The sequence below is a fragment of the Phalacrocorax aristotelis genome, chromosome 23, assembly GCF_949628215.1.
Source record: "Phalacrocorax aristotelis chromosome 23, bGulAri2.1, whole genome shotgun sequence".
Taxonomy (NCBI): domain Eukaryota; kingdom Metazoa; phylum Chordata; class Aves; order Suliformes; family Phalacrocoracidae; genus Phalacrocorax; species Phalacrocorax aristotelis.
Window position 1 is genome coordinate 5195128 of NC_134298.1, and position 24645 is coordinate 5219772.

General features: G+C 47.5%; 2 protein-coding genes across 4 annotated transcripts; one reads left to right on the plus strand and one right to left on the minus strand.

The window, feature by feature from the left end:
- Nucleotides 1-596: 596 nt before the first annotated feature.
- Nucleotides 597-3176, minus strand: ATP5MC1 (ATP synthase membrane subunit c locus 1). Of its 3 annotated transcripts, none has more exons than XM_075116627.1 (5): nt 3057-3176; nt 2537-2585; nt 1849-1926; nt 1400-1575; nt 597-821 (listed from the first exon to the last, which is right to left on the minus strand). In XM_075116627.1, the coding sequence occupies exons 1-5, from the start codon at nt 3143-3145 to the stop codon at nt 707-709; spliced, it is 507 nt and encodes a 168-aa protein (XP_074972728.1). In that variant the 5' UTR covers nt 3146-3176; the 3' UTR covers nt 597-706. The 3 variants fall into 3 exon arrangements, with proteins under 3 accessions (XP_074972728.1, XP_074972729.1, XP_074972730.1); XM_075116628.1 differs by having other exon boundaries at nt 2995-3077; XM_075116629.1 differs by lacking the exon at nt 3057-3176 and adding an exon at nt 2751-3004.
- Nucleotides 3177-4547: 1371 nt separating this feature from the next.
- CALCOCO2 (calcium binding and coiled-coil domain 2) lies at nt 4548-23572 on the plus strand. The gene is made up of 14 exons (XM_075116623.1): nt 4548-4629; nt 7516-7704; nt 8053-8155; nt 8499-8632; nt 9356-9481; nt 9966-10093; nt 10205-10295; nt 12339-12461; nt 19000-19127; nt 19239-19329; nt 20101-20223; nt 20953-21094; nt 21498-21535; nt 22025-23572. The coding sequence occupies exons 2-14, from the start codon at nt 7525-7527 to the stop codon at nt 22199-22201; spliced, it is 1584 nt and encodes a 527-aa protein (XP_074972724.1). The 5' UTR covers nt 4548-4629; nt 7516-7524; the 3' UTR covers nt 22202-23572.
- The last annotated feature ends 1073 nt before the right edge of the window (nt 23573-24645 follow it).

The window sequence follows — 24645 nt, forward strand, 5'->3', positions numbered from 1 at the left end:
TTAGACTTTAGAATCGCTCCTCTCTAGTACACGCCAATCTCTAAAAACATCTCAAGCATGTAACTGTTGTGGGAGAGGGAAGAAATAGAACTCAGCTGTGGGCCTTTGTTTAAACCGATGTTTTGAGGAGACACATGAATAGTGCGACCTTGAAACCAGGTCTTCTTTGTGAAAGAAGAGAATTCAGACGATACAGCCCTGTGTACCCTGGTGTACTTACTGATAATTTAGTTATGCAAACACCATTAACGCACTTTCAGATGAAAACAAGACTCGTAGCATTTTCAACAAGAGCGTTTGGAAAAAAAAAAAATCAACACTTTGCCAGCTCATCTAGAAGAATTTGCTTTACTAGGGCAATGTTTGTTGGAATTTTTGCATAGATTTGAGCTGTTCAAGGACAACCTCTCTTACCTAACTGACTTCACGTTACTTTTCCTCCTCTCCCACCACCATTTCATATTCCCCTTCTGCTTTACCAGCAGCTGCCCCCATACCTGGGATATTACCCTTTTCAATCAATATATCAACTCATCCAAAGATTTCCCCACCACTGGGCCAGAACAAAAAAATAAAGAAAAAAATAAAGCCACCAGTTTATTTAGAGAAATCTTTTCTTTAATTGTCAGTCTGGTACGCTTTGATGGAAGCAGACTCAAACCGCAGAGGACAGAGTGATGGAAGCCGCAGCCAGGACCTGAAGTTGTCACATCGCAAAGAGGATAAGGAATGCCACCATCAAACAGAAGAGACCCATGGCCTCGGACAAGGCGAAGCCCAGGATGGCATAGGAGAAAAGCTGCTGCTTGAGAGATGGATTCCTGTACAGGGGGGAGGGAAACAACAAACTGAGGGGTGTGTGGGTGCGATAAATGGATCCATAGTGAGAAAAAACACCCAAACCAGAGTCTGTATCACAGAAAACCAGGATTATGTCACATAGGCAGCAGATTTTGGAGCACAAACCAATTTTACGGCGGGCAGCCACAGGCTGCAAGAAGCAAGCCATGATTTTTCCCTGTTTTCAGTGACGCAGACCTGTTGAACCCTGACAGCTAGTTTCACCTGCCCTGGTGGTGCCAAGCAACAGTTCCTGCTTACAACCAGTTTCATTTCTTCTGGAGGCAGGCAGAGCTCCACAGAGCAGCTGCATCGTTCGGAATTAAGTTTAGGGTGGATTCAAACAATCCAGGTGCTTTCTCATTTATTTTACTAGAATAATGGATTATATCAACCGTTTTATATTCCAAGGAGGGCTGCTTCAGTTAAACACAGTATATGCGCTAATATACACTACACATGTAGAGCTGGACATGTATTCCCATGAAAGCTCTACTATCTATTCAATTTAGTGCTGGGAGAGGGGAATACATTCAAGCCAGCCTGGCACATTCCTTACCTGGCATAGCCAATGATCAAGCTGCCAAACACCGTTCCAATGCCCGCTCCTGAACCAGCCACCCCGACCGTGGCAGCGCCGGCACCAATGAACTTAGCAGCAGTGTCGATATCCCTGGAAACAGCACTGGTTTGGAACTCGCGGCTTGTCAGCTGTGGATGGGAAATGCCAGCTGGCTGCAGGATACAAGAGAAGAAACGTGCTAATGACGCTTTTAATCGTAAAGAGAAAAGTTGAATAAAACACAGTCACCGTTCATCCTCTACTCGAGGCAGAGCAAGATCAGCCAAGCTTGCTAAGCCATCACCAACCTGGGCTAGAAGCTCTGCCTCCATACTAGCTGTCCTCTGGATACACAAACTTATTTCTCCATCTCAGGAGAAGCCATCACGTGTCACAGGCAGCGAGCACAGAAATACAGGACCCAGTTTACCACACAGAAGTCTCACCTGTACAGTTTGAACCTCAGGCCTGCTGAAAACAGACACTGAAACTGGTCTGGCCAGAGCCCTGGAACAGCACCGGAACTGAAGTGAAACACAGACAATTAACTCCTGTAGTTAGAGACACCCATGCTAATATCTGCTAATAACTATAGTATAACTCAGAAAAGAGCAGTTGTTTTATGGAGAACAGTCTTAGAATGCTTAAAACATCTCAAGAATGAACAAGACTAAAAAGCAAAAGGCATATACAAACGTAGGATACTTCTATTTTAACCAACTGGATTAAATCCATGAGCAACAGTGCCACAGACCACACACTGCAACACAGCGAGAGTCCGATCTGCTACATCAGCTCAGGCATTATTACAGCCCCAGAATTTCCTTCCTAATTCATACCTTGAAAGAAAGGGGTAACCAAGTACCTCTGTGACAATCGGTTAACTTGTCTTTAGAGAAGCCCTTGGGCCTGCAGTTCAATGAACACCTAAGATGGTAAGTATCACCCTCCAGGCACCAGAGGTCACCTTGTTTCCCTTCCTTGTTAAATCCACGGTAAAACAAACCCACACGATCCCACCCTAGCCGAGGGCGTCCAGGACAGCGTTTTGAACCAAGCACCACAGAGAAATGCTCCACAATCATATATCCCCATTAGTATAACACAAATTTGCTGGAAAAAAAGGTGACTTACTAGAGCTGGAGAGCTGAGGAGAGCCAAAGGAGCCTGCATTTTGCTTAACCTAAGGCAAATAAAGGAAAAAAAGGAAATGGGAATCCCAACGCTACTGCCACCAGCCAACCCCCCCTGCCCCTCGGGACTGACACGCGTCCATCCCGAGCTGTGCCCGAGGCTTTTCCCCACCGCCTCCCGTTAACCCCCGTTTGAGGCCTTCCCGGGAGCAGACCCGGAGCTGCGCGTTTCTCCCTCGCCGGACCCGGCCGCAGCCCCCCACCACGGGCCCACAGAGCCCGTCCGAGCCCCGTTCGGGCGGACGGAGACGACGGAGGGACCGACGCTTCTCGCGTCCTCCACGGCCGCCGCCTCCCAACGAAGGGCACGGCGCGACCGGCCGCCCCGGGCCCAGCTCAGCCCCGCGGCGGGGCCGGGGCGGAGCGGGGCGGGGCGGCAGGGCCAAGAGCGGGGCCCACCTGCCCGGGGTCCGCTCGGGGCTGCGGCTGGTAGAGGATGGCGGCACCCCCGCCCCGCTCACCTTGCCGTGTCCCCCCCACGTCCTCCGCGCTCATTGGCTACCACCGCCCACGACGCGCGGCATCCTGGGAAAACATCCGCGCCTCCCATTGGATACGACCGACCGGGTACCTCCCACCAGCATCCGGGACAAGCGTAACGGGGGTGGGGGGTGGTGTCGCCAAGCTGGTCTCCATTGGTTAGTTAATTCCGCTGAGTGGTTGCTGATTGGCTGGCGGACTGGAGGACTTTTAGCGGACCAGGAGGCGCGCTGGGCTGTTCCTTGTACCATAGAGACGGTGTGACGACGGGGGGCGGGCGGGGGAGGGAGCGATCACCCGCACTTCTCTTCCCCCCGCTTCCCAGTCTCTCCTAGAAGACTGCTTTGAACGTTTAAACGTTTTTCTTTGGTTTATTAAAGCGCCCGGTTCAGCTGTGGTCGAACCCCGTCGCTGGAGCCGAGGTTTAGCGTCGCCGCTGCCCCGCGGAGGGGCCCCGTGCCCCGTTACCGGCAGCCCCCCCGCGCTGCGGCCCGCCGTTGGGGTGAGCCGGGGGGCGGCGGGCCCCCCTGAGGCCGCCGGTGTCCCGCTCGGCGGGGTGCCCCGGGGGTGGAGCTGCCTCCCAGCGCCGTAACTCCTTACGGGACTCCGAAGTTCACGCTCTGCCGAACTCTGAGCTCTCCTTCGCCGCCCCCGCCCCCCCCCCCCCCCCCGCCGAGCAGGGCAGCCCAGGACAACCTGAGATCCCGAAGAAAATAGAATTATTTTCTAAGTAATAACAGTGAACCGTGCGAGGCTGGGGAAACAGGATTTGGCGGCCGGAGAAGGGAGCTGAGAGATAGGGGAGCATTTGTTTTCCGGCTGTATCCTTGAGGAGAGCTGAGAGACTGACAGAAGGGAACATCCTGCCTCAGGAGATGCTGAGAACTGGGTGATAAAGTGTATAATCAAGGAGAATATATGTAGTTAGTTATATATACATATGTAGTTGGGATGTTGATAAGAACTAAAACTAAGTGTCCTTTAGGTGAACTATCTGCTTTATATTACTAAAATCACGCCCATAGGCCAGAAACCCCCTACTCAAATAAGCCCCTCACTCCGAGCATGGGTGGTAAATTGAAAGGGAGCTGTACCTTTAGGGTGAAATGAGAAAGAAACTGCCCCGTTATTAGCTGGGGGGTGTGAATATTAGCTGTGACTGACACACTGAACTGTATAAATACTTGCAGTTTCTCGGAGCGGGGGGCTGGCTGTGTGGAGTTACCGCCCGGCCCTCGTGGAAATGAAAATTTTTCATGCAAAATGCAACGAATAAAACACCCCCGCTCTGTGCGTGCTTTGGTGTTTCGCTCACCGGGCGAACGAGCCCGCTTTTCGGGATAACAAACCGGCATCGGTGTCCCCGGTCTGACCCCGCAACCGGAGGGCTGGACCGGGGCTGGGGGCTGCCCCCACCGAACTACAAGTCCCAGCAGCGCGGCCGGGGCCGCCCATGGGGAGGTATCCCGGGGCGGGGGACGGACGGACGGGACGGGACTCCGCCTTTTCCCGGTCCTCCGCCGCCTCCCCGCAGGTTTCCAGACGTGCCTTTCGGTGAGTGCGGTGGGGGGCGGCGGGGTCCCGCACACCCATCCCGGAGCCTGTGCCCTCCATCCCGGGGGTCCTACGGGGGTGGGAGGCGGAGGCTGCCCCGCTGCGAAGCGGCGGCGACACTTTCGTTTCCCGGTGGTGGAGCCGGGGGTGTCCGGTCCCGCCCAGGGTGGGGGGGGGGGGGTGCGAACAGCCCGGCCCGCTCCCCGCCATCCACCGGCACCTACCGGGAGCTTAACGGGGACCCCCGGGGCACGCGCTGCCGGCGGCGGGGGGGGAGGGGAGCTGCCCGGTGCATCCGGACCGCGGTGTCCCGCTGTCCGACCGCGGCTGGAAGTTGCTTTCACTTGGGAAGGTAGAACCGGTGTTTTTCTCCATCTTCGGGGCGCTGCAGGTTAATGAAAGGAGAAAACAGCAACAACGAAAGAAAAGGGAAAAATCCCAGAAAGTCCCCAGAGAGAGGCTGGGCCGTGAACACCGGAGGAAGCGTTATTTAATGTTATTTATTCCGCTCTGCTCTGTGGGAGCCGTAACGGCCTCGTCCCCGGGCCGGGGCTGCCCGTTACTCACAAACACCCGGAGGTGCGGCCGTCCCCGTCCCCCCGGGAAGCAGCGGGGCCTCCCTCTGCCGCTCCCTTCGCCGGGGACTTACCAGCAGGTCGCATAACTAAAATGTGAACGGTAATAAAATGTCCTCCCCGCACACACACACACACACACACACTTCCTGTCAGCTTTTACTGGAAGTGAACCGCGGACTCTGCCGTCAGCGCACTCTGCACTTCCTCTGCGTTTGTTTCCTTTTAAGATCACAATTATTTTCACCAAAACCAACATCTTTTCTTTGCAACGGAAAGCGTCGGTTTGCTGCGTCCAGGCACTGGCTTTGCAAGTTACTTTTAACCCTTGTGGCAGCAAGGGCTCGTGTCCTGCCCTGAAGCGATGCAATAACGTGATTCAGGTGCTGTCCTTAGATTTATTTTCCTTATTTCTTCTGTCTGGTGGCTGTCAAGAGGGCCCTGGTGTTCAAGAACTGCAAGTCATTCATCAGGGCAGGAAAGATCAACATCAGCCAGATAAATTCTGAGGCTTAGATGGCTCGTATACCATTTTCTATGCTTTACTGCGATAACTAAACCTGAAACTGCAGCCCTGGATGTCCTGGAGGGCTGCGCCTCATCCGTGTCTAGGGTCTGCCCTGCCTCCCGCTCCCAGCAGGAGGAATTCTCCATCCTCCCGAGGCAGGCTGTGTCGGTGCAGTTATTGTTGCTCCTTCCAGCTGTGGGTACCTCTTCCTTTCCGATCACAGCCCCGCAATCCTCATCTAAACTTGTGCCTGATTTTCAGGCTGTTCTTTGGCACAGAATACAGACGGTGTCCTGGGTGATGCCGAATTAAAAAAGCAGGGTTCCAGGGAGTTCATTTCCATGTGAAACTGCTGGATTGGTGATGACCTGAAATGCTCCAGTGGGACGGTTGTTCACGATGAACTTTCCCTCCATTCCGAGGTCAATCCTTGCTTGCTGCCACCACTAAGATCAGCTGAGAAGGTTCTGCTTTGGATTCCTGGAATTGAATTGTCCAGGATTGGCGGCAGGGTTTTGTCAGCAGCGATCTGCCCCTTGACAGATTGCCAGGGCTAAAGCCCAGCTGCCTGCAAGACCTAGTGACAAAGAGGGTGATTTAGTGTTCTGTTTCCAGTCCCGCCTAGGCTCCTGGCAGTTTGGATTCTCTTTTGATCGATAAACCCGCTACACATTTATGCGGTGTGATTTGTAGCGGCACAACGTGCCGCAAAGTTTTCTGTGTAGACAAGTCATACAAAAGCTTTAATGCTGTGTGTTGACCCTGCTGTCATGCAACGTATTAATTTCGATACTGAGAATCATCTTGCAGTTCCAGCGTAACAGTCACGAGTAGCAAAGCTATAACAGCCTCCTGACACGGGCTTGTGGGACAGAACTCCGACAGCCTGCCTAACCAGGATCTGCTCCGTTGGTGCTCTTCATGGGAGCTGACCTTAGCAAGGTACCTCTCTTCCCTCGGAGCCGGGAAGCTGAAGGTGGAGGATACTGTGTTTGGATGTCAAGTCGTTGCGTTGGATTTGAATGCGGAAGCCAGGAAGGCTGTTGATTTGCTTATCACCTGCATGAGTGTGTCTGGTGTGTCTCACTGCGGTCAGCCAGTGAAGGTGGAGTGTGTTAGGGCTGGGACTGCACAAGGCTTGGAGCTCCTAGCATTGTAAGCTGCTATTTTTGTCTGGTACTACTGTCGGAGCGTTTCACTGATGCAGCAAAACCTCTATTCTTCTCAAGCAATGTTCAAGTCTCCAGATTTCAGAAGAGCTGATGAACCCCCATGTTAACTACATATGGTGGGGTTGTCCCTGGGGTGTCAAATCACATGAAAAACACGATGCGAGGCTGCATGTGGGGACAGCCGGCGTTCCAGGAGGGTCTTCAGGCATGGGATCCCACCAGCAGGCGTACACGCTCCTGCTGCCGCAAGACACCGCTGCCTCTCCCATGTGGCAGATCTGTAGGATAGTCGGCGGGTCTGGTTCTTGGGGTCCCACGTGGGAGAGAGGCTGCTGTGCCACACTGGCAGCCTCAGAGCACCAGGCACGAAGCAGCAGGCAGATGAGGGTCTTACACGCGACTGCTCAAGAGGATCTGCAAGCTGCTGTGGATGTCAGGAGCAGCCTGGCTGCAGCGGCAGGGACTGCAGTGAGCTCGTGTGCCTTGCTGAGAAACCTCGGGGGGTGTGTAGGGGGTTTTGAACCTCACAGCTGTGTCATTCCCAAGCCGTGCCTCTTCATACCCTTCATGGACACAACTACGTCGGCAGCATCTGCAGATGAGATAATCCCCTTATTCTTTTCTCTTGTAGACTTCTACGATGGATGAGACCCCAGACGAGCCTCCCACTTCCGCTGTCATCTTAGACAACTGCCACTTCTCCCAGGTCGTCTTTAACAATGTGGAGAAGTTTTATGTTCCCGGAGGAGATGTAAACTGTCATTATACCCTTACCCAGAACATCGTTCCTCGTGGGAAGGACTGGGTGGGCATCTTCCGGGTAAGTGAATACTCTGAAACCAGATGTGTCGAGTATGAGAAGGCGGCAGCCGGCACAAACAAATAGCTTGGGCTTTGATAGAACAGGCTTGGGGAATTTTTTTCAGTCATAACCTTGTGTAATGGAACATCGTTATTGTGCCTAGGGACAAAGTGCCAGACCTGTTGTGACCAGAACAACTTCAAGGCTAATCAAACACTCTGATTATCCATTCGTGCATATAGACCACAACTCTTAGAAGTCAGGATATCAATGCAAAAGTCTTCCCAGTAACTGAGGAAATATTGTCCCTTCACCATAGGATAACCATGAACTCTGTGATGCCATATAACAATTGTGCTGTTGCAGGTGGGATGGAAAACAACCCGGGATTATTACACATTCATGTGGGCTCCTCTGCCCAGTGGCACTCCCAGCAAGACAGCCGTGCAGCAACAGATCCAGTTCAAAGGTGAGTCGAGAGCTTGGGGCACTCAGGGACTGTGTGTGCACGTGCCCACACAATAAGCCACCAATAAGCACCGCATTAGGAATTGCGGAATATCTGTAGGACCACGTTTTGGGAGAGTTATTTCAAAACCTGTAATAAATCACAAAATTTCCAATCTGCTAAATTCCACCATCCTGACTGAGTGATATTGTTTGTGTTCTTACCACTGGCACCAAGATGGTGCAGGTTCAATATTGAACTAGGATGTCTCAGTTTTCTGAGGTTCTCACTTTCTGTGCTATGTAGTTAAGAGACTTGAATAATTAGAAGCTGCATATGACGGGGTTGTTGTGTCTGTCTGAAGCTTACTACCTACCGAAAGATGATGAATACTACCAGTTCTGCTACATCGACCAGGATGGCATGATCCGGGGAGCCAGTGTGCCTTTCCAGTTCAGAGCAGACACTGAGGATGATATCCTGGTGGTTACCACAGAGGTAGGTGTCCTCTCTTCCCCTGCTTTTTCCTGCCTCTGCCTTTAGTGGCATATGCTCATTGCTGACGTGGAGGGACCTGGTAAATCGGATGCCAAGCTAGAACTCGGTGGACTTGGTTTCTATTCTTGGCTTTGCTGCTGGTCTGTCACACAAATTTGGGCAGCCTTTGTTTCTCTACCTGCCATTTATCAGACCAGTTTACTTAGATTGTGAGCTCTTTGTACGGGGGGTGGGGCACGACTTAAATACATAGCGTTTTCAGGGCCTTTTGAATATTTTTAAATGAAACTCTCGTTTTCATGGAAACAGTCTCCCGTTAGATGGGAGTAAGAGCGTGCACATGGACAATAATTGAGGTGCCAAGCGCTCTTACTTTGCAGTGTCTTTCAGTAATGACTACGCTGCACACATGGTCCTAATCTAACAAAATGCAAGAAGCCCCAAACCTCTGCCTCCGCTGACTTGTGTGGGCACAGAAGGCATTGAGCATCTCCAGGGACCAGGGGTAGTGTGTGCTCAGTATTCAAGAATTGGGCTGATGGTGGGCTTTGGACAGACGGGAGAGGGAAGCAGCAGCCTGGGCTGTGCTAGAGGTGAAGGCACGGGGAGGGACACAGTGTGCCCCTCTGCAGAGCTCCTCTTTCTTGGCTCTTTGCACTGTGCTATTTGGAGAGTAGCTTTTCAGTGCTGCTGTTACGACAGAACAACTTTGTTGCTTGCCAGGGAGAAGTGGAGGAGATTGAACTACGAAACAAAAATTTGTGTAAAGAAAACGAGGAGCTGAAAGCAAGCTGTGCGAGTCTCCAGAAACAAAACACCGATCTGCAGGAAGAGCTCAGCAAGACACAGGTAAACAAAAAAAGTTCATCTACTAAGTCAGAAGCTTTAAGCCTGCAAGGTGAAGAGGGACTGAATCAGGTCTTGTTCCACTGTATGCTTCCAGGAGAAAATTAACGAGGTTTCTCCCATATTATCTGTTTAATTCTTTACAAATCATACAATGCTCCTACTGTAAGAAGAACAATAACAATGAACAAGAGGCATCAGCAGCCCCAGAAGTCAGGAAGGGATGGGAAGGAAAGGGGAATGCTCATAAATGTTTGTAGGCTGTCCCAAAACGGCATTATCGTTACCTTTTCCTCCTTCAGTTTTGCTCAGGGCTTAATATCAGTTAAACGGGGCCTGAAGGAAGAGTCAGGATGCAAAGGAGAGATTTCCCTCCTTCAGGTGGGCTGCCTGCAAATGCTGCTTTGAGGGATTTTGCAGTTCCAGTGGAGAGCAGGACTGTGCTTGGGTCCCACTTACCTCCTGTCGACCTGACTGTGGTTTTCAGGAGCTGCAGAACAGCTTAGAGACTCTGAGGAGCAACACAGAGAAGCTGGAGCTGGAGCTGAATTCCCTCAAAAAGGAGAACAAACGTCTCAAGGAGCTGGATGACTGCAGAGGGGCAGAACTGCAACGGTAAGTGTATTTAGAGTATATCTCAACACAGGATTTCATGCAAGCACCTTGCCTTTATGGATTAGATTTCGGTCCGTGAAAGTGTGGTGTGTTTTGATCTGTTCTGAGTAGACTCAAAGAGCAAATTAAGAATGTGACCGTTGACAAGGAGAGCCTGGAAACCAGACTGAAAACAGCCCTGGATCACTTGGATCAGCTGCAGGTAACTAACATACAGCTGCCCTCTTTTGCTGTGCTTTGCCTCTGACAGAGAACTGAGCCACCTTGAGCAAATACGCGGGGTGTGACTTTCTTTTTGGATTACGTGGGTTCTTTGGGAAAATGCCCACCTTGGATTTGCTTTGACCTCCAGGAAACGTCAAGAAGCCGGTGTTCTGGAAGGAAGGGTAGAGGGGGGTGTGCTAACAGAAACTGCAAACGCTTAATTCCCTGAAAGCATGCCTTTTGCCTGCTCATTAAGTTGACCAAAGTCAGACTTGCTTACGTCCCGCTAGCTAAGGGTCCCGGCAGAAAACACTTCTGTTGTGAAAAACATTCTAAAATTATGTTCAGTACTTGGGTGAAAACAGGACTTCTGTCTGGGAGGTATGTGAGGGGAGAGGATGGACTGAAAATAGCTTGGCTGTTAGGTCTGGGACAGGGAGACCCAGGGCAATGGGCTAACCATCCGGCTACAGCGCCTCTGCTCTTCTCTGTTCTCTGACTTCCCAGACTAGGAGCATCATGTTGAAACTTCATAGAATCACAGAATGGTTTGGGTTGGAAGGGACCTCTAAAGGCTATCTAGTCCAACCCCCTGCAGTGAGCAGGGACATCTTCAACGAGACCAGGTTGCTCAGAGCCCGGTCAATCTGACCTTGGATGTCTCTAGCGACTGGGCATCGACCGCCTCTCTGGGCAACCCATTCCAGTGTTTCACCACTGTCATAGTAAAAATTTTTTTCCTTATATCCAGTCTAAATCTAACCTCCTTTAGTTTAAAACTATCACCCCTTGTCCTGTCACAACAGGCCTTGCTAAAGAGGTTGCCCCTATCCTTCCTTTAAGTACTGGAAGGCCGCAATAAGGTCTGCCTGCAGCCTCTTCTTCTCTGTGCTGAACAACCACAACCCTCCCAGCCCGGCCTCACAGCAGAGGGGCTCCAGCCCTCAGGTCATTTTTGTGGCCCCCTCTGGACCCACTCCAACAGGTCCATGTCCTTGTGCTGAGGAGCCCGGAGCTGGAGGCGGCACTGCAGGGGGGTCTCACAGAGCGGAGCAGAGGGGCAGGACCCCCTCCCTCGCCCTGCTGCCCGCGCTGCTGGGGATGCAGCCCAGGGGATGGCTGGCTTCCGGGCTGCGAGCGCACATTGTTGGCTCATGTCCAGCTCTTCATTCACCAGTACCCCCGAGTCCTTCTCCACAGGGCTGCTCTCAGTCTCTTCATCCCCCAGCCTGTGTTGATACTGGGTCCTGACCCAGGTGCAGGACCTTGTACTTGTTGAACCTCATGAGGTTCTCCCAGGCCCTCCTCTCCAGCTTGCCCAGGTCTCTCTGGATGACATCCCGTCCTTCTGGTGTGTCAACTGCACCACTCAGCTTGGTGTCATCTGCAAACTTGCTGAGGGTGTGCTCGATCCCACTGTCTGTGTCATTGATAGAGATATTAAATAGTACTGGTCCCAATACGGATCCCTGAGGGACACCACTCATCACCAGTCTCCATCTGGGCATTGAGCCATTGACCACGACTGTCTGGATGCCACCATCCAACCAATTCCTCATCCACCAAACAGTCCACCCATCAAATCTGTATATCGCGAGTTTAGTAGAAGGATGCTGTGGGGGACCATGTCAAAGGCCTTACAGAAGTCCAGACAGATGACATCTGCAGCTCTTCCCTTGTCCGTTGATGCAGTCACTCCATCATAGAAGGCCACTAGGTTGGTCAGGTAGGACTTGCCCTTGGTGAAGCTGTGCTGGCTGTCTCGGATCACCCCCCTGTCCTCCATGTGCCTTAGAAACTTAGAAAGCTCCTCATAGAACGTACAAACGAATACTCTGTTCTGATGAAGACATCAGCTCCTGTATATCCCCATGTAACTATTCTCAATTTCTACAAAGGTTTTAATAGAAAAATGTTTGCGGAAGAAAAAAATTAAGCAGCCAGAGGATCTGGAGCTTTGCCTTCTGCAGCAAAAGGCGCCGGCGCTCCTCACTCAGAGCTGTTTGAGTTTCACTTTCTGTGCACCCTTCTTTCTTCCTAGGTTCAAGTGTTGATTTATCAGAAGGAAGTGGAAAGCCTGTCTCGTACGGACTGTGAAAAGACAGAGCAGCTTGAAAATTTAAAGGAAGAGAACCGCCAGTTACACATGAGTAGAACTCAACAGGTAAAGCCTTCCCTGGGTATCACGGTGCTTGGGGGAGCCGGGGCGGAGAGGATGAGGCAGCCTCGGCAGTGAGCAGGTACAAATATTGCTCAGTCTTACAAGAATCGAGGGGATTCCATGACAGAAAATGTCCGTGGTGGCATGGGTGCCCACATAGGCAGTTCTGTGAACACACCACCTGACAGGTTCTTACAGCATATGCTTATTCTTATCGTATGTTCTAGTTTTGGAAGAAACGCCTGTATAACTAGGCATTGTCGTTCCGATTCTCTGTAGTAGGGAAATTCTGCTGTCGCTGTCTTGATCTCTTATGAGTCAGCCCAAGGGATAAAGTAAAGGATATGAAAGAATAGCGCAGCATGCTGTGGCATTTCTCTCTGCTGAAGAAACCATCACTGGCAGTGCCTGAGGCCGTCATATCACCTCTAGCCCTTTGCTCTGAGTGACCTTCTAAAGGTGCTTCTCTCTCTGTGTGTGCTACTCAGGAAGCTTTTGGAGGCTCTGCTCGGACTTCAGCATTGAAAATGAGATGCCTAAAATAGGTGATGTGATCACCTCCACTGTGATGCCAAATGTTCCGGATTCTGAGGGTGTGATACTTTGAGAATGGCTGCAGAATCCCATAGTACTCTAGCTTATCTGATTTACTGGTTTAATTTAAGAGTCAGCTGCAAGATTAATTCCTAAGGATGTGCTGGCTCTCCGCAGTCAATGCAAGTCTCACAGCACCAGGAAACCTGGTGAAACAACACATTCCTTTAAATTCCTCACAACCATGATTGTGTCTTAACAATAATTGGTCAATAGCTGCCCGGTTTTCTAAGGTGGCTTCTTGGATTTGGGTCATTTCAGTAACAATGGCTGCCAAGGCCTGTGAAGTAAAATGCATATCTTTTACCAGTGCACAAATAATTAGTTTTATAATGCGGTAATTCATAGTTACCCCGGCTCCAGGGGTGAGAATGGCAGCTGCTGTGATTTCACTTGGGCTATATAAAATGCTTTGTGAATCCCAGTTATTAGGTAGCTGATGAATAATTCTTCTTTTTAGCAATTCATGTTGCAAATCTTTTTTATTTACAAGCAAGGGAGCCAATCTTCCGATAGAACAAGGGCCTCCAGTTATATTCCCTGGAACATAAGTATAAGCCAATCTTCCACTAAGTAAGAACCATCCCAAAGGTAATCGAGTATGGGCCGAGGCGTAACTTGTGGTCCCGCTTCTTTTACAAGTCAGCGGGGGTCGTAATCGTGCCAGATTGTCACATTTTGAAGTGTAATTTACAAAAGTAACACAGTTCTTAGCAGGGAGCATCCCTTGTACCCTGACTTTTAGCATTCCTCTTTCTTTACTTCTAATAGTTCTTGCCAGGCTGTAGAGGCTGCTGTAGGCTACATTTATTTCAAATGCTTTGAGCATGGTATAATTCTTTAATAGTTCTAGTGGAGTGGGAACTCCTATCACGCATGAACTATACATCTCTCCTACTGAATTCCCAGATCCAATACAGATGGAGGATCTGTTGGTTACCTCTCGGGCCAGTAATTCCCACAGATTTTGATTCCTGTCCCATCATGGTAGCATAATCTGTGAAGCACTTGTTCTGATAATCTGGATGGGAAAACCTACAACAATGAACCATTTAATTATTAGTTTCACAAATAATTATCCAATATCATATAAACCTGTTTCCCTGGATACAATCTTAAATAATTCAATACTGGATACAATTTAGCTTTAATTTCAAGGGTCCCTTTGGAGTGGAAGTCTACGGAGGTACTCCGTTGGGCTAACTTCTTGCATTCGCGGTGCCATTCTGATTCTAAGTAATGCCAAGGACAAAACCTTGGTCCGTTTCATCTGGGTTTCTTGATGTAATTTTCTAATTTGTTGTTTAATTGTTTGATTCATCCTTGCCACATTCCCACTAGATTGTGGTCTCCATGGAGTGTGTAAATCCCATTTAATCTGCAAAATATTTTGAAACTTCTTGAATAATTTCTGCTACAAAGTGGGGTCCTCTGTCTGATGAAAATCCCTCAGGGACTCCAAATCTATGTATTATTTATTTTAAAAGCACTTTTACTACCTCTCTGACTTTGTTGGTGCAACACAGGAAAGCCTCTGGCTTTCCTCTGAAAAGGTACTGACAGTTACCAATAAGGACTTACATCCTTTACACTTTGGTAATTCTGAACAATCAATTTGCCAATAACTCCCAGGTGCAGAGCCTCTTCTCCCCTCTCCTGGTAAGGGTCTCTTTTGAAGTTTTGGATTATTCCTTAAACACATCTCACATCCTTTTGCAATACCTTTGGCAATTTTTAGCCTATTAATGCCTACTGCATATGTTTTTTGTCGTTTCAACTAATGCTCATCTCCCATATGAGTGGCACCATGTGTGGTTTTTTCATAATTTCTCTCATTATTTGAGGAGTAACTACACATTGTCCATCTGGAGTTTTCCACCATCCACCAGAGGTCTTAATACAACTTAGAAACTCAGCCAATTTATTTTCCTTCTCTGTAGATTCATAGAATCATAGAATCGTTAAGGTTGGAAAAGACCCTTAAGATCATTCAGGAACATTAATATCAAAAGTTCTTTCAGGGGAAAAGGCCACTCTCCTTGTAAATATGCATGTATTACCCCAAACGCGTATTTTGAGTCCGTGTAGATGTTAGCTCGCTTTCCTTCCAATATTTCCAAGGCTCGAGTCAATGCATTAATTCAGCTTTTTGTGCAGAAGCGTTCCCTGGCAGTGGTGCTGCCTCTATGTCGTTTTCCAAAGTGACAACAGCATACCCGGCTTTCCGTTCCCTTTTGGTGACAAAGCTGCTCCCGTCAGTGAGCGATTCCCAACCAGGGTCCCGTAAGGGGATGTCTGTCGGGTCGGCACGGCTGGATCGCACCTGCCCAGTAGTCTGTCAGCTCTGTCCGCCCCAGCAGTAAATCCACGCGCTGTAACAAGGTAACGTTAGTTCCTTTACCTTGTCATTCTTCCAGCTCTTTTGCAAGTATGCTACCGAAAATTGTGGGTCTGCTCTTGAATCCTTGGGGAGCACTATCCAGCACAGCTGGATCTTCGAATCATAGAATCACAGAATCATTAAGGTTGGAAAAGACCTCTGGATCATCAAGTCCAACTGTCAACCCAACAGCCTCCTAAATCATGTCCCCAAGGGCCACGTCTACATGTTTTTGAACCCCTCCAGGGATGGTGACTCCCCCACCGCTCTGAGCAGCCTGTGCCAGGGCCTGACCGCTCTTGCAGTAAAGAAATTCTTCCTAATATCCAATCTAAACCTCTCCTGATGCAGCTTGAGGCCATTTCCTCTCATTCTATCTCTAGTGACTTGGGAGAAGAGACTAACACCCATCTCGCTACAACCTCCTTTCAGGTAGTTGCAGAGAGCGAGAAGGGCTCCCCTCAGCCTCCTCTTCTCCAGGCTAAACCCCCCCAGCTCCCTCAGCCGCCCCCAGCACACTTGTGCTCCAGACCCTGCCCCAGCTCCGTTGCCCTTCTCTGGACACGCTCCAGCCCCTCAATGTCTCTAGGGCTTTCCCATTCAAAGGCAAACAGCTTCTGACTTTGTTCTTCCAACGGAATGCAAAAAAAGGCATCCTTTAAGCCCAGTAGTGTAAAATAAACATTTGAATCAACTATCGCTGTTAACAGAGTATAAGGATCGGCTACCACCGGGTGATCATCACTCACTGTTTGATTAACAGCATTTAGATCTTGTACTAAACAGTAGTCCTGTGAATGTGGCTGTTTAACAGGCAAAATCAGGGTTTTATATTCCAACTGACATTCTCGTAACAGTCCATATTTTAGAAAGTTATTAATTATAGGCTCTGATCCAATACAGGCCTCCATTTTTATGGGTTATTGTTTTCCTCTTAGCGGTTTTGCTTCCTGCTTTAATTCTATTTTTACCAGTTCGGCTGATTTTGCTCTTCTAGGACTCTTGGTTGCCCAGACAAAGGGACTGCAGCGTCTTCTATCTCTGAAAAGGCGTTACTTGGTCCTCCTTCTCCTTGTCTGCTGCTGTCTCAAGCAATTCCTATAACACATGTATTTGTGCTTCCCAGGCATTATTTTGCAGGATACGGACTTTGATTTTCGTTTTTAAAGGTTATCTGTGCCCCTAATTCATTTAACAGGTCCCTTCCCATTAGAGGTATCGGGCATTCTGGCACGTATAAAAATTCATGTTCAAACATCTTGTTGCCAATTTTACATTTAATCGGTTGGAAAAAGGGTCTAACCTCCTGCTTTCCTCTGGCACCAACCCTAGCCACAGAATATTTACTCATGGGTCCCTTGCAACTATTCAGTACAGAGCCTGTGCCTCAGCAAAGGCAGCTGCTAATATTGCTGCATTCTGCCTCCTAGCTTTTAATTCTTCTTTTTCACTTTCTTTCTTTGCAACTTCCTCCCTATTACTGTAGACTTCATACGCAATTTCAGTTAACTGAGATAGGGTCATTCCATCTACTTTCTGCAATTTCCTCCTAATATCAGGTGCCGACTGTCCTACAAATAAGGTGGTAGAAGTCATTTCATTTGCCTCATCTTCCAGTTTTAAACATCTTTTTCCTAAGCTACAAGCAGAACAACAACGCAAAGGCTTTTTCATGTCATTCATCATCATTAATACATTCGAATCAGATATCAACAACTTACATTTCTTCCTCGTTTCATGATCATTTCTTAAAGAACAAATCTACATATGGAATCTCATCCCGTTTATCTTGCCTTTTACAAAAGAACGTAAGTTGCAGGATTGTATTATAATTCAGAGACCCCATTTCTGGCCATTTTTCCTCATCTTCCAATTTATACTTTGGCCACCACTGAGTACAATATTCTTTTCATGTCCTTTTTTTAGAGGATCCCCACCAAACTTATTCTGATGTTTCAAGATGCACCCTAATGGGAGCAAGGGGAAACCTCTGCAGATCGTCCTGCTCCCGTAATGTTATCCAGAGAACATTTTTACCAACCACGCTTTCATGCACTCCAGTCATCACTGTCCGATTGTGCACAAGACTTACAAAACACCTTTAGAACCTTTGCCTTTACCAATTGTTGCCCCACGCAATGTCTCTTTATCATGCGTTGCACCTTTGAGTCACCTGCCTGCTCCAGATGGGGAGATCACTCACGGAGCCCTCTGAACAACAGGTCGGTGCGTGCTTGGAGTCTGAAGAGCAACTTCTCCCCACCGGGCGCTGGCAAGACGATCTGGGCAAGGCTTCACGGCGGTCTCACCTGGGTCACCAAAAACTTGACCAAAAAGCAGATCCGTCACCTGGTGTGCCATGAGTCAGTAATCACACACTCAGGAGGGACACTGCTAATTTATTTCAGGGTTGTGCAAGCCTGGGTGCTCCGTGGTTTTCCACAAATCAAGCACACCAAAGCTGGCTACCTCATTATATTTATACAATAAGTCCATACATATTCCACCTAGCTAATACATATTAATTCTATTCTACATAGGCTGTGTAATGGCATTAAGTCATTAATCTTGGCTCCACTTCAGATTCTTCCACACCTGCCTTCCTCTCTCTGGGGGTCTTTGATGGTCTTTACAGATGAAGTACCCTAACCCTTATTATCCATATATATGGTCGCGTGTTACACAAGAACAACTTAAAGCTATTTTTCTTGCCAACTCTCCTTAATCTTTCTTCTAAAAGGAATGTATGTCATTGATTAAATGAGTGAGCTGATGGCCAAGACATCCCATCCCTAAGCTTAGGTTAAGTATTAAAACATGAAACAATGCTCAATCAAAAAGGAAGGACTCTAGATTCGCATTAACTAAACATATACGATACCCCTTCTTTCCAAGGAAGGGGGTTGTTCTCTTACAATCATCTCCCCCCTTTTTGAGGCTTGAGGTGTCTTATCACCTCCAAGTCTCAAACCATTCCTTTCTATCTCCTCAGGGTGTACTGAATAAGACAACAAGTGGTTATGATTATAAGTATAATTAATAAGATAATTACAAACAGTTGCTTTAGCCATCCTAAATTGGGAAGCCACGCGGTTAACCAAGACAGATCCAATCCATCCCTTTCATAATGTCCAGGGCTAATTTTCTCAATTGTTGTCTTTTACTTTCTAGTAGCTGTGAATTATCTGAGAGATTAAAACAACACATTCCTTTATATTCCTTACAACCACGATTGTCTCTTCACAATAACTAATCAATAGCTGCCCCCCAAGAGACATCAGCAGCCCCAGAAGTCAGGAAGGGATGGGAAGGAAAGGGGAATGCTCACAAATGTTTGTAGGCTGTCCCAAAACGGCATTATCGTTACCTTTTCCTCCTTCAGCTTTGCTCAGGGCTTAATATCAGTTAAACGGGGCCTGAAGGAAGAGTCAGGATGCAAAGGAGAGATTTCCCTCCTTCAGGTGGGCTGCCTGCAAATGCTGCTTTGAGGGATTTTGCAGTTCCAGTGGAGAGCAGGACTGTGCTTGGGTCCCACTTACCTCCTGTCGACCTGACTGTGGTTTTCAGGAGCTGCAGAACAGCTTAGAGACTCTGAGGAGCAACACAGAGAAGCTGGAGCTGGAGCTGAATTCCCTCAAAAAGGAGAACAAACGTCTCAAGGAGCTGGATGACTGCAGAGGGGCAGAACTGCAACGGTAAGTGTATTTAGAGTATATCTCAACACAGGATTTCATGCAAGCACCTTGCCTTTATGGATTAGATTTCGGTCCGTGAAAGTGTGGTGTGTTTTGATCTGTTCTGAGTAGACTCAAAGAGCAAATTAAGAATGTGACCGTTGACAAGGAGAGCCTGGAAACCAGACTGAAAACAGCCCTGGATCACTTGGATCAGCTGCAGGTAACTAACATACAGCTGCCCTCTTTTGCTGTGCTTTGCCTCTGACAGAGAACTGAGCCACCTTGAGCAAATACGCGGGGTGTGACTTTCTTTTTGGATTACGTGGGTTCTTTGGGAAAATGCCCACCTTGGATATGCTTTGACCTCCAGGAAACGTCAAGAAGCCGGTGTTCTGGAAGGAAGGGTAGAGGGGGGTGTGCTAACAGAAACTGCAAACGCTTAATTCCCTGAAAGCATGCCTTTTGCCTGCTCATTAAGTTGACCAAAGTCAGACTTGCTTACGTCCCGCTAGCTAAGGGTCCCGGCAGAAAACACTTCTGTTGTGAAAAACATTCTAAAATTATGTTCAGTACTTGGGTGAAAACAGGACTTCTGTCTGGGAGGTATGTGAGGGGAGAGGATGGACTGAAAATAGCTTGGTTGTTAGGTCTGGGACAGGGAGACCCAGGGCAATGGGCTAACCATCCGGCTACAGCGCCTCTGCTCTTCTCTGTTCTCTGACTTCCCAGACTAGGAGCATCATGTTGAAACTTAGAAAGCACCTCAGAGAACATAGTAACAAATACTCTGTTCTGATGAAGACATCGGCTCCTGTATATCCCCATGTAACTATTCTCAATTTCTACAAAGGTTTTAATAGAAAAATGTTTGCGGAAGAAAAAAATTAAAGCCAGAGTATCTGGAGCTTTGCCTTCTGCAGCAAAAGGCGCCGGCGCTCCTCACTCAGAGCTGTTTGAGTTTCACTTTCTGTGCACCCTTCTTTCTTCCTAGGTTCAAGTGTTGATTTATCAGAAGGAAGTGGAAAGCCTGTCTCGTACGGACTGTGAAAAGACAGAGCAGCTTGAAAATTTAAAGGAAGAGAACCGCCAGTTACACATGAGTAGAACTCAACAGGTAAAGCCTTCCCTGGGTATCACGGTGCTTGGGGGAGCCGGGGCGGAGAGGATGAGGCAGCCTCGGCAGCGAGCAGGTACAAATATTGCTCAGTCTTACGAGAATCGAGGGGATTCCATGACAGAAAATGTCCGTGGTGGCATGGGTGCCCACATAGGCAGTTCTGTGAACACACCACCTGACAGGTTCTTACAGCATATGCTTATTCTTATCGTATGTTCTAGTTTTGGAAGAAACGCCTGTATAACTAGGCATTGTCGTTCCGATTCTCTGTAGTAGGGAAATTCTGCTGTCGCTGTCTTGATCTCTTATGAGTCAGCCCAAGGGATTTTCAAAAACTCCTAATGTTAGCTTAATTCTGACACCACTGAAATGAATGGACTTACTTGTTTAAAGGGGCACAGCCTTTTTGTCCAGTCTAAGCAATGACTGCTCAGTTTTGTTCCTTACTCTGCATGACTTCAGGGTAGTCTTCTGTCTTTTAAAGTGTATTACTCTGTTGTGATCATCTCATCTGCCTTTCTGAGCAGGCCACAGAATAAATCCTTGCCCTTCCTTATCTCACTTTCCCATTCGGTCAAGCGGGACTAACGCTGAGCTAGCTAAATGAAGTTCAGAGCTATTTTGGTTCCGATATAAGAGTATCTGTGTTAGTGCAAAGCGTGACTTTTCTCTGAAATGGTTTCCTGAGCTTCTGGAAATTCATTCTGCCCTTCTGTCCTTTCGCAGAAACTAAGGGAAGAGAACGACGAACTCCTGAGGCACCTCTTGCAGACTAGAGAAGTTTCTGCCTTCTCTGTTGCTTCAGAAGCTCAAGCTCCAATTCCAGCTCCTGAAGTGGAAGGCCTTCTGTTTGGAAATCCATATTGTGGTGAGATTACTTGGCATTCTGTCTGAAACCGCAAATACATGGCAGTTAGAGTCTCAGCAAATTATCCTCCCCCTCGAATCGAATGCTGTAGAAAAGACATTATTAGCAGCACCTCTGTGCAGCTTTGCATGTGTGCAGGCGACTTGGCAGCTGCAAAGTGCTGCCAGGTGTTAAGAGTTGACTTAGTGATCAGCTGTCTGTTCATTTTCTGCCAAGAGAGACAACTATTAGCTAGTTTATTCAGCTGTGAGACAGCTAGTTATGTGGCTTATGTCCAGTTTCCATAGTCCTAAATATAGAGGTTTAGATCCAGAGCCACATCCTCATGTTTCAGGAATTACTAGTTATCAGCACATTACATTGTTAATCATTTTGTTGTGGCTAAAATGACTTCTTTTTCCAGTTGCAGGAGCAAACCTGGGGGCAGGAGCTGCAGACATAGTAAGTAAAGCAGACACGACTGGACATGAATTGGTGGTTTATGGGCACAAGTTAGTGGTTTGAAATAAAAAGCTCCAAGTTCAGCTCTGTAGCCACTTGTCTGTTTTAGTCCTGGTAAGATAGCGGACAACAACATGGAGCCACATATGCTTAATGTGTAGAATTAATAACAGTTGTTGGTGTTAAGGAGGGGAAAGGAAACTCTGTTGACCTTAATCTTTAAGGACCAGCTCTTGGCAGCATGCAGCTGCCAAATACCTTATTTCATATTGGAGATGTGGACATATACTACATAGGATGGCAAGTTAGAGTACCTCTTGACTTCTAAATGCTATTTAGAGAAGCCTGGAGTCTTCTGAACACTTGAGAGTATTAGAAGTCAGAAAGACTCATCCAAAAGTGATAGTATCTGACTACTAAGCTTTTCTGTTTCTTCTCTTTGAATGTAATTTTTAAACTGACTTTATTTGCCTTTGCTTTGTACTTCAGGCTTCTATAAGGAAATGCCCCATGTGCGATGAAGTATTTCCCGAAGATATTGAAACAAGTCAGTATGAGGCCCATGTGCATAGCCATCTTCTGGAGTGCCCACTCTGCAGTGAGGCCTTTGAAAAGTCCAAAAAGCAGGTGTTTGATGACCATATTCTTTGTCATGGCCTGGAATAGGTCTGAATTCGTATCTGCTCTGTAGAATAGGTGGCAGAGGCCGCAGTTTAGAATAGACCAAAATCACTGTATAGGCTTGATTCACGCTAAGAAGATCGCCCAGACAAGACTGACCATGCCACTAGTAGCGTCTTTCGGAGCTTTCTGTTCCATGCAGCACACAACCAACACAGAACTCGGTCAGACATCCACATCCCGAAACTGAATCACCGTCATCAAACTTAAGTCCTCTGTCTTGGATCAAGTATAAATGCTTGTTAAAATCCTGTCATTTGTAATGACAAATCCTGTCATTAGTAATTTAGTTGAATGTGGTACCAGCTCTTTAGAAGAGGGTTAGCCACAGAACTGTTCATCCAGGTAGGGATCCAGGGGATGGGATGTCGTACAGCAGTTTTCTGCACTTGGCTGACACATCTCTATTATAATGGCTTTTTTTCTTTAATATAGCACTGTGATTGCTAACCAAAGACCGGAAACATGTTGTAATCTTTTAGGATCGCACCTTCAGTCCTGCTCAGCTTCTGGAATGCAGAATTAATTATTAATAGTAAAAAAGTCTAAATAAAAATATATCTCTTCTGTCACCGTCAGTCGTAAAGCAAGTGAGAGAGACCTGTAGGTAAAGAGACCGAATATCTGCTTGCAGATCTGAAGGCCTCCTTCCAGCAGAGCAGGCAGCACGGTTTATTCTAGGGTGAGGCACGTGCACCGTTTCTCCAACCCTCTCGTGATGGGGAAAACCTGACATTTCTGAAACAGGGAAGGTTGGCGTGGCGTGGAGCCCACAGGGGAGCGGTAGCTGAGTTGTCTTGGCAGCACAGAGGATAAACAGTCTTTCAGACAGAAACTGGGCATCCTCATTTAAAGGAAATTATTAATTTGGATTATTTCCCTTTTATGTTTCTAAACCTTCTTGATTTAACAAGAAGAGCCTGATCTGAAACCAAAACATTGTGATTCAAAACTAAGTGCCTTGGGATATTACAATGCTTTGTGTGCAGATTATCCAGTTACTACTATTATTTCTGCTTCCGGATTTTCAGTTTACAATTAACAGCTCTTTTTTCCATGCAAACAGAAATGGGGAAAGGTTTATTATCTGGCTGTCTTAGACTGTGTTTCCTACTGAATATCTGAAGCAATAGCAAATCCTAAGACATTTACATAGAGTTTTAAGAATATTTAGAGTAACAAGGACTTCAAAATGTTTTACTGTTTTGATTCTACACAAACTTTTTATCAATCTAGGTTTAAACAGAATATTTCTGTCTTGAGATGTACTATACTGGTAAGCGTTATTTAAAAAACCTGTAAAAGAAACTAATGGCAAACAAAAATAAAAGCTATACGGAGAAAATCTTTGAAAAATGTCTCTATGTCTGCTCATTCTTAAAGAAGTAACTGGGAGGAACTGACGGGGTCTTAAGGGAGCTATTTGCAGGCTCTCAATTACTTGCTGAAGCTTCTGTCTAACAAAGTACTTAAGCACATCTCTGAATAACTTTTAGCACGCACTGTGGTGTCCCCACGGGTAGTGAGACTGTTTCTGTTTAACAAGGAGCACATATTTAACTGGTTGATCCTCAGTGGCTCCTCACAGCACGGGAATATGTCAGGAAGGCCAAAGGGTAGCATGGGATAACCAAGCAGGAAAGTAAAATGAGCTGTGTGGGATCTATTTGTTTATATCTGTTGGCAGTAGTGCTGGTCTAAAAATCTAGAGCTGGCTGAATTCCTTCTGTGTCATAGGAACATCCGGCGTATCAACACCTTTTTTCCCTAGGCTAGGAGAAAAAGCTGAAAACCTCCTCACTCAGGATAATAAAATATTACTTAATAAGTTCTTGGTATTGTCCATGCTTTGACATTATTGATTACTGTAGTATGTAGTACATGCCTGGCAAAGCTTTATCCCAATTTTGACAATCAAACGTTGCATCAAAATGAGGCTCATTTTTAACTGAATACTTGTTTCCTCAGGAAAAGTCCATTGCTTTTCAAGAAAATGCTTTTCTCCTCCCGACCTTTTCCCATACATCCTCATTCTAAATAACATTTTTCTTCTTCTACTGCGTGGAGAGGGACAAAAGCAATTTTTAGTAAAACCCTGCTAGTTCCCCCAAATGCCGGTTATCAGACCTCTTTCCTCTCTCCACTGGTTCTAGTACTGGCTTCAGCAGCTCGTATCCTAAACCCAAACCCGGACACCTGGGGCTAGACTTATGTCACAACATATCTATGTCCTTGAGCTGCTGGTGCTGAGTGTCAGTGCCCCCAAATTGCCCCTCCATCCCTTTTACGCTGGTACCTATCATTTTCCACTTGCCTGCTCCTATCATTTCTCCAAACCTCGGTGGCCATGCCGAGGTGCTGGCCCTGGGACACAGGCAGCAAGCGGGTGACCGGCAGAGGGGGTCAGACTGCAATAAATCTCATGAGGA

Excerpts from the sequence above, each read along its gene's own strand:
- ATP5MC1 (XM_075116627.1), bottom strand. The coding sequence starts at position 3,145 with ATGGGAGGCGCGGATGTTTTCCCAGGATGCCGCGCGTCGTGGGCGGTG. Across the intron at positions 1,927-2,536 it reads TCCTCAGCTCTCCAGCTCTA|TTCCGGTGCTGTTCCAGGGC; the intron begins GTAAGTCACCTT and ends GTTTCACTTCAG. Across the intron at positions 822-1,399 it reads TTGATCATTGGCTATGCCAG|GAATCCATCTCTCAAGCAGC; the intron begins GTAAGGAATGTG and ends CCCCCTGTACAG.
- CALCOCO2 (XM_075116623.1), top strand. The coding sequence starts at position 7,525 with ATGGATGAGACCCCAGACGAGCCTCCCACTTCCGCTGTCATCTTAGAC. Across the intron at positions 19,128-19,238 it reads AGAGGGGCAGAACTGCAACG|ACTCAAAGAGCAAATTAAGA; the intron begins GTAAGTGTATTT and ends TGTTCTGAGTAG. Across the intron at positions 21,536-22,024 it reads GGGCAGGAGCTGCAGACATA|GCTTCTATAAGGAAATGCCC; the intron begins GTAAGTAAAGCA and ends TTTGTACTTCAG.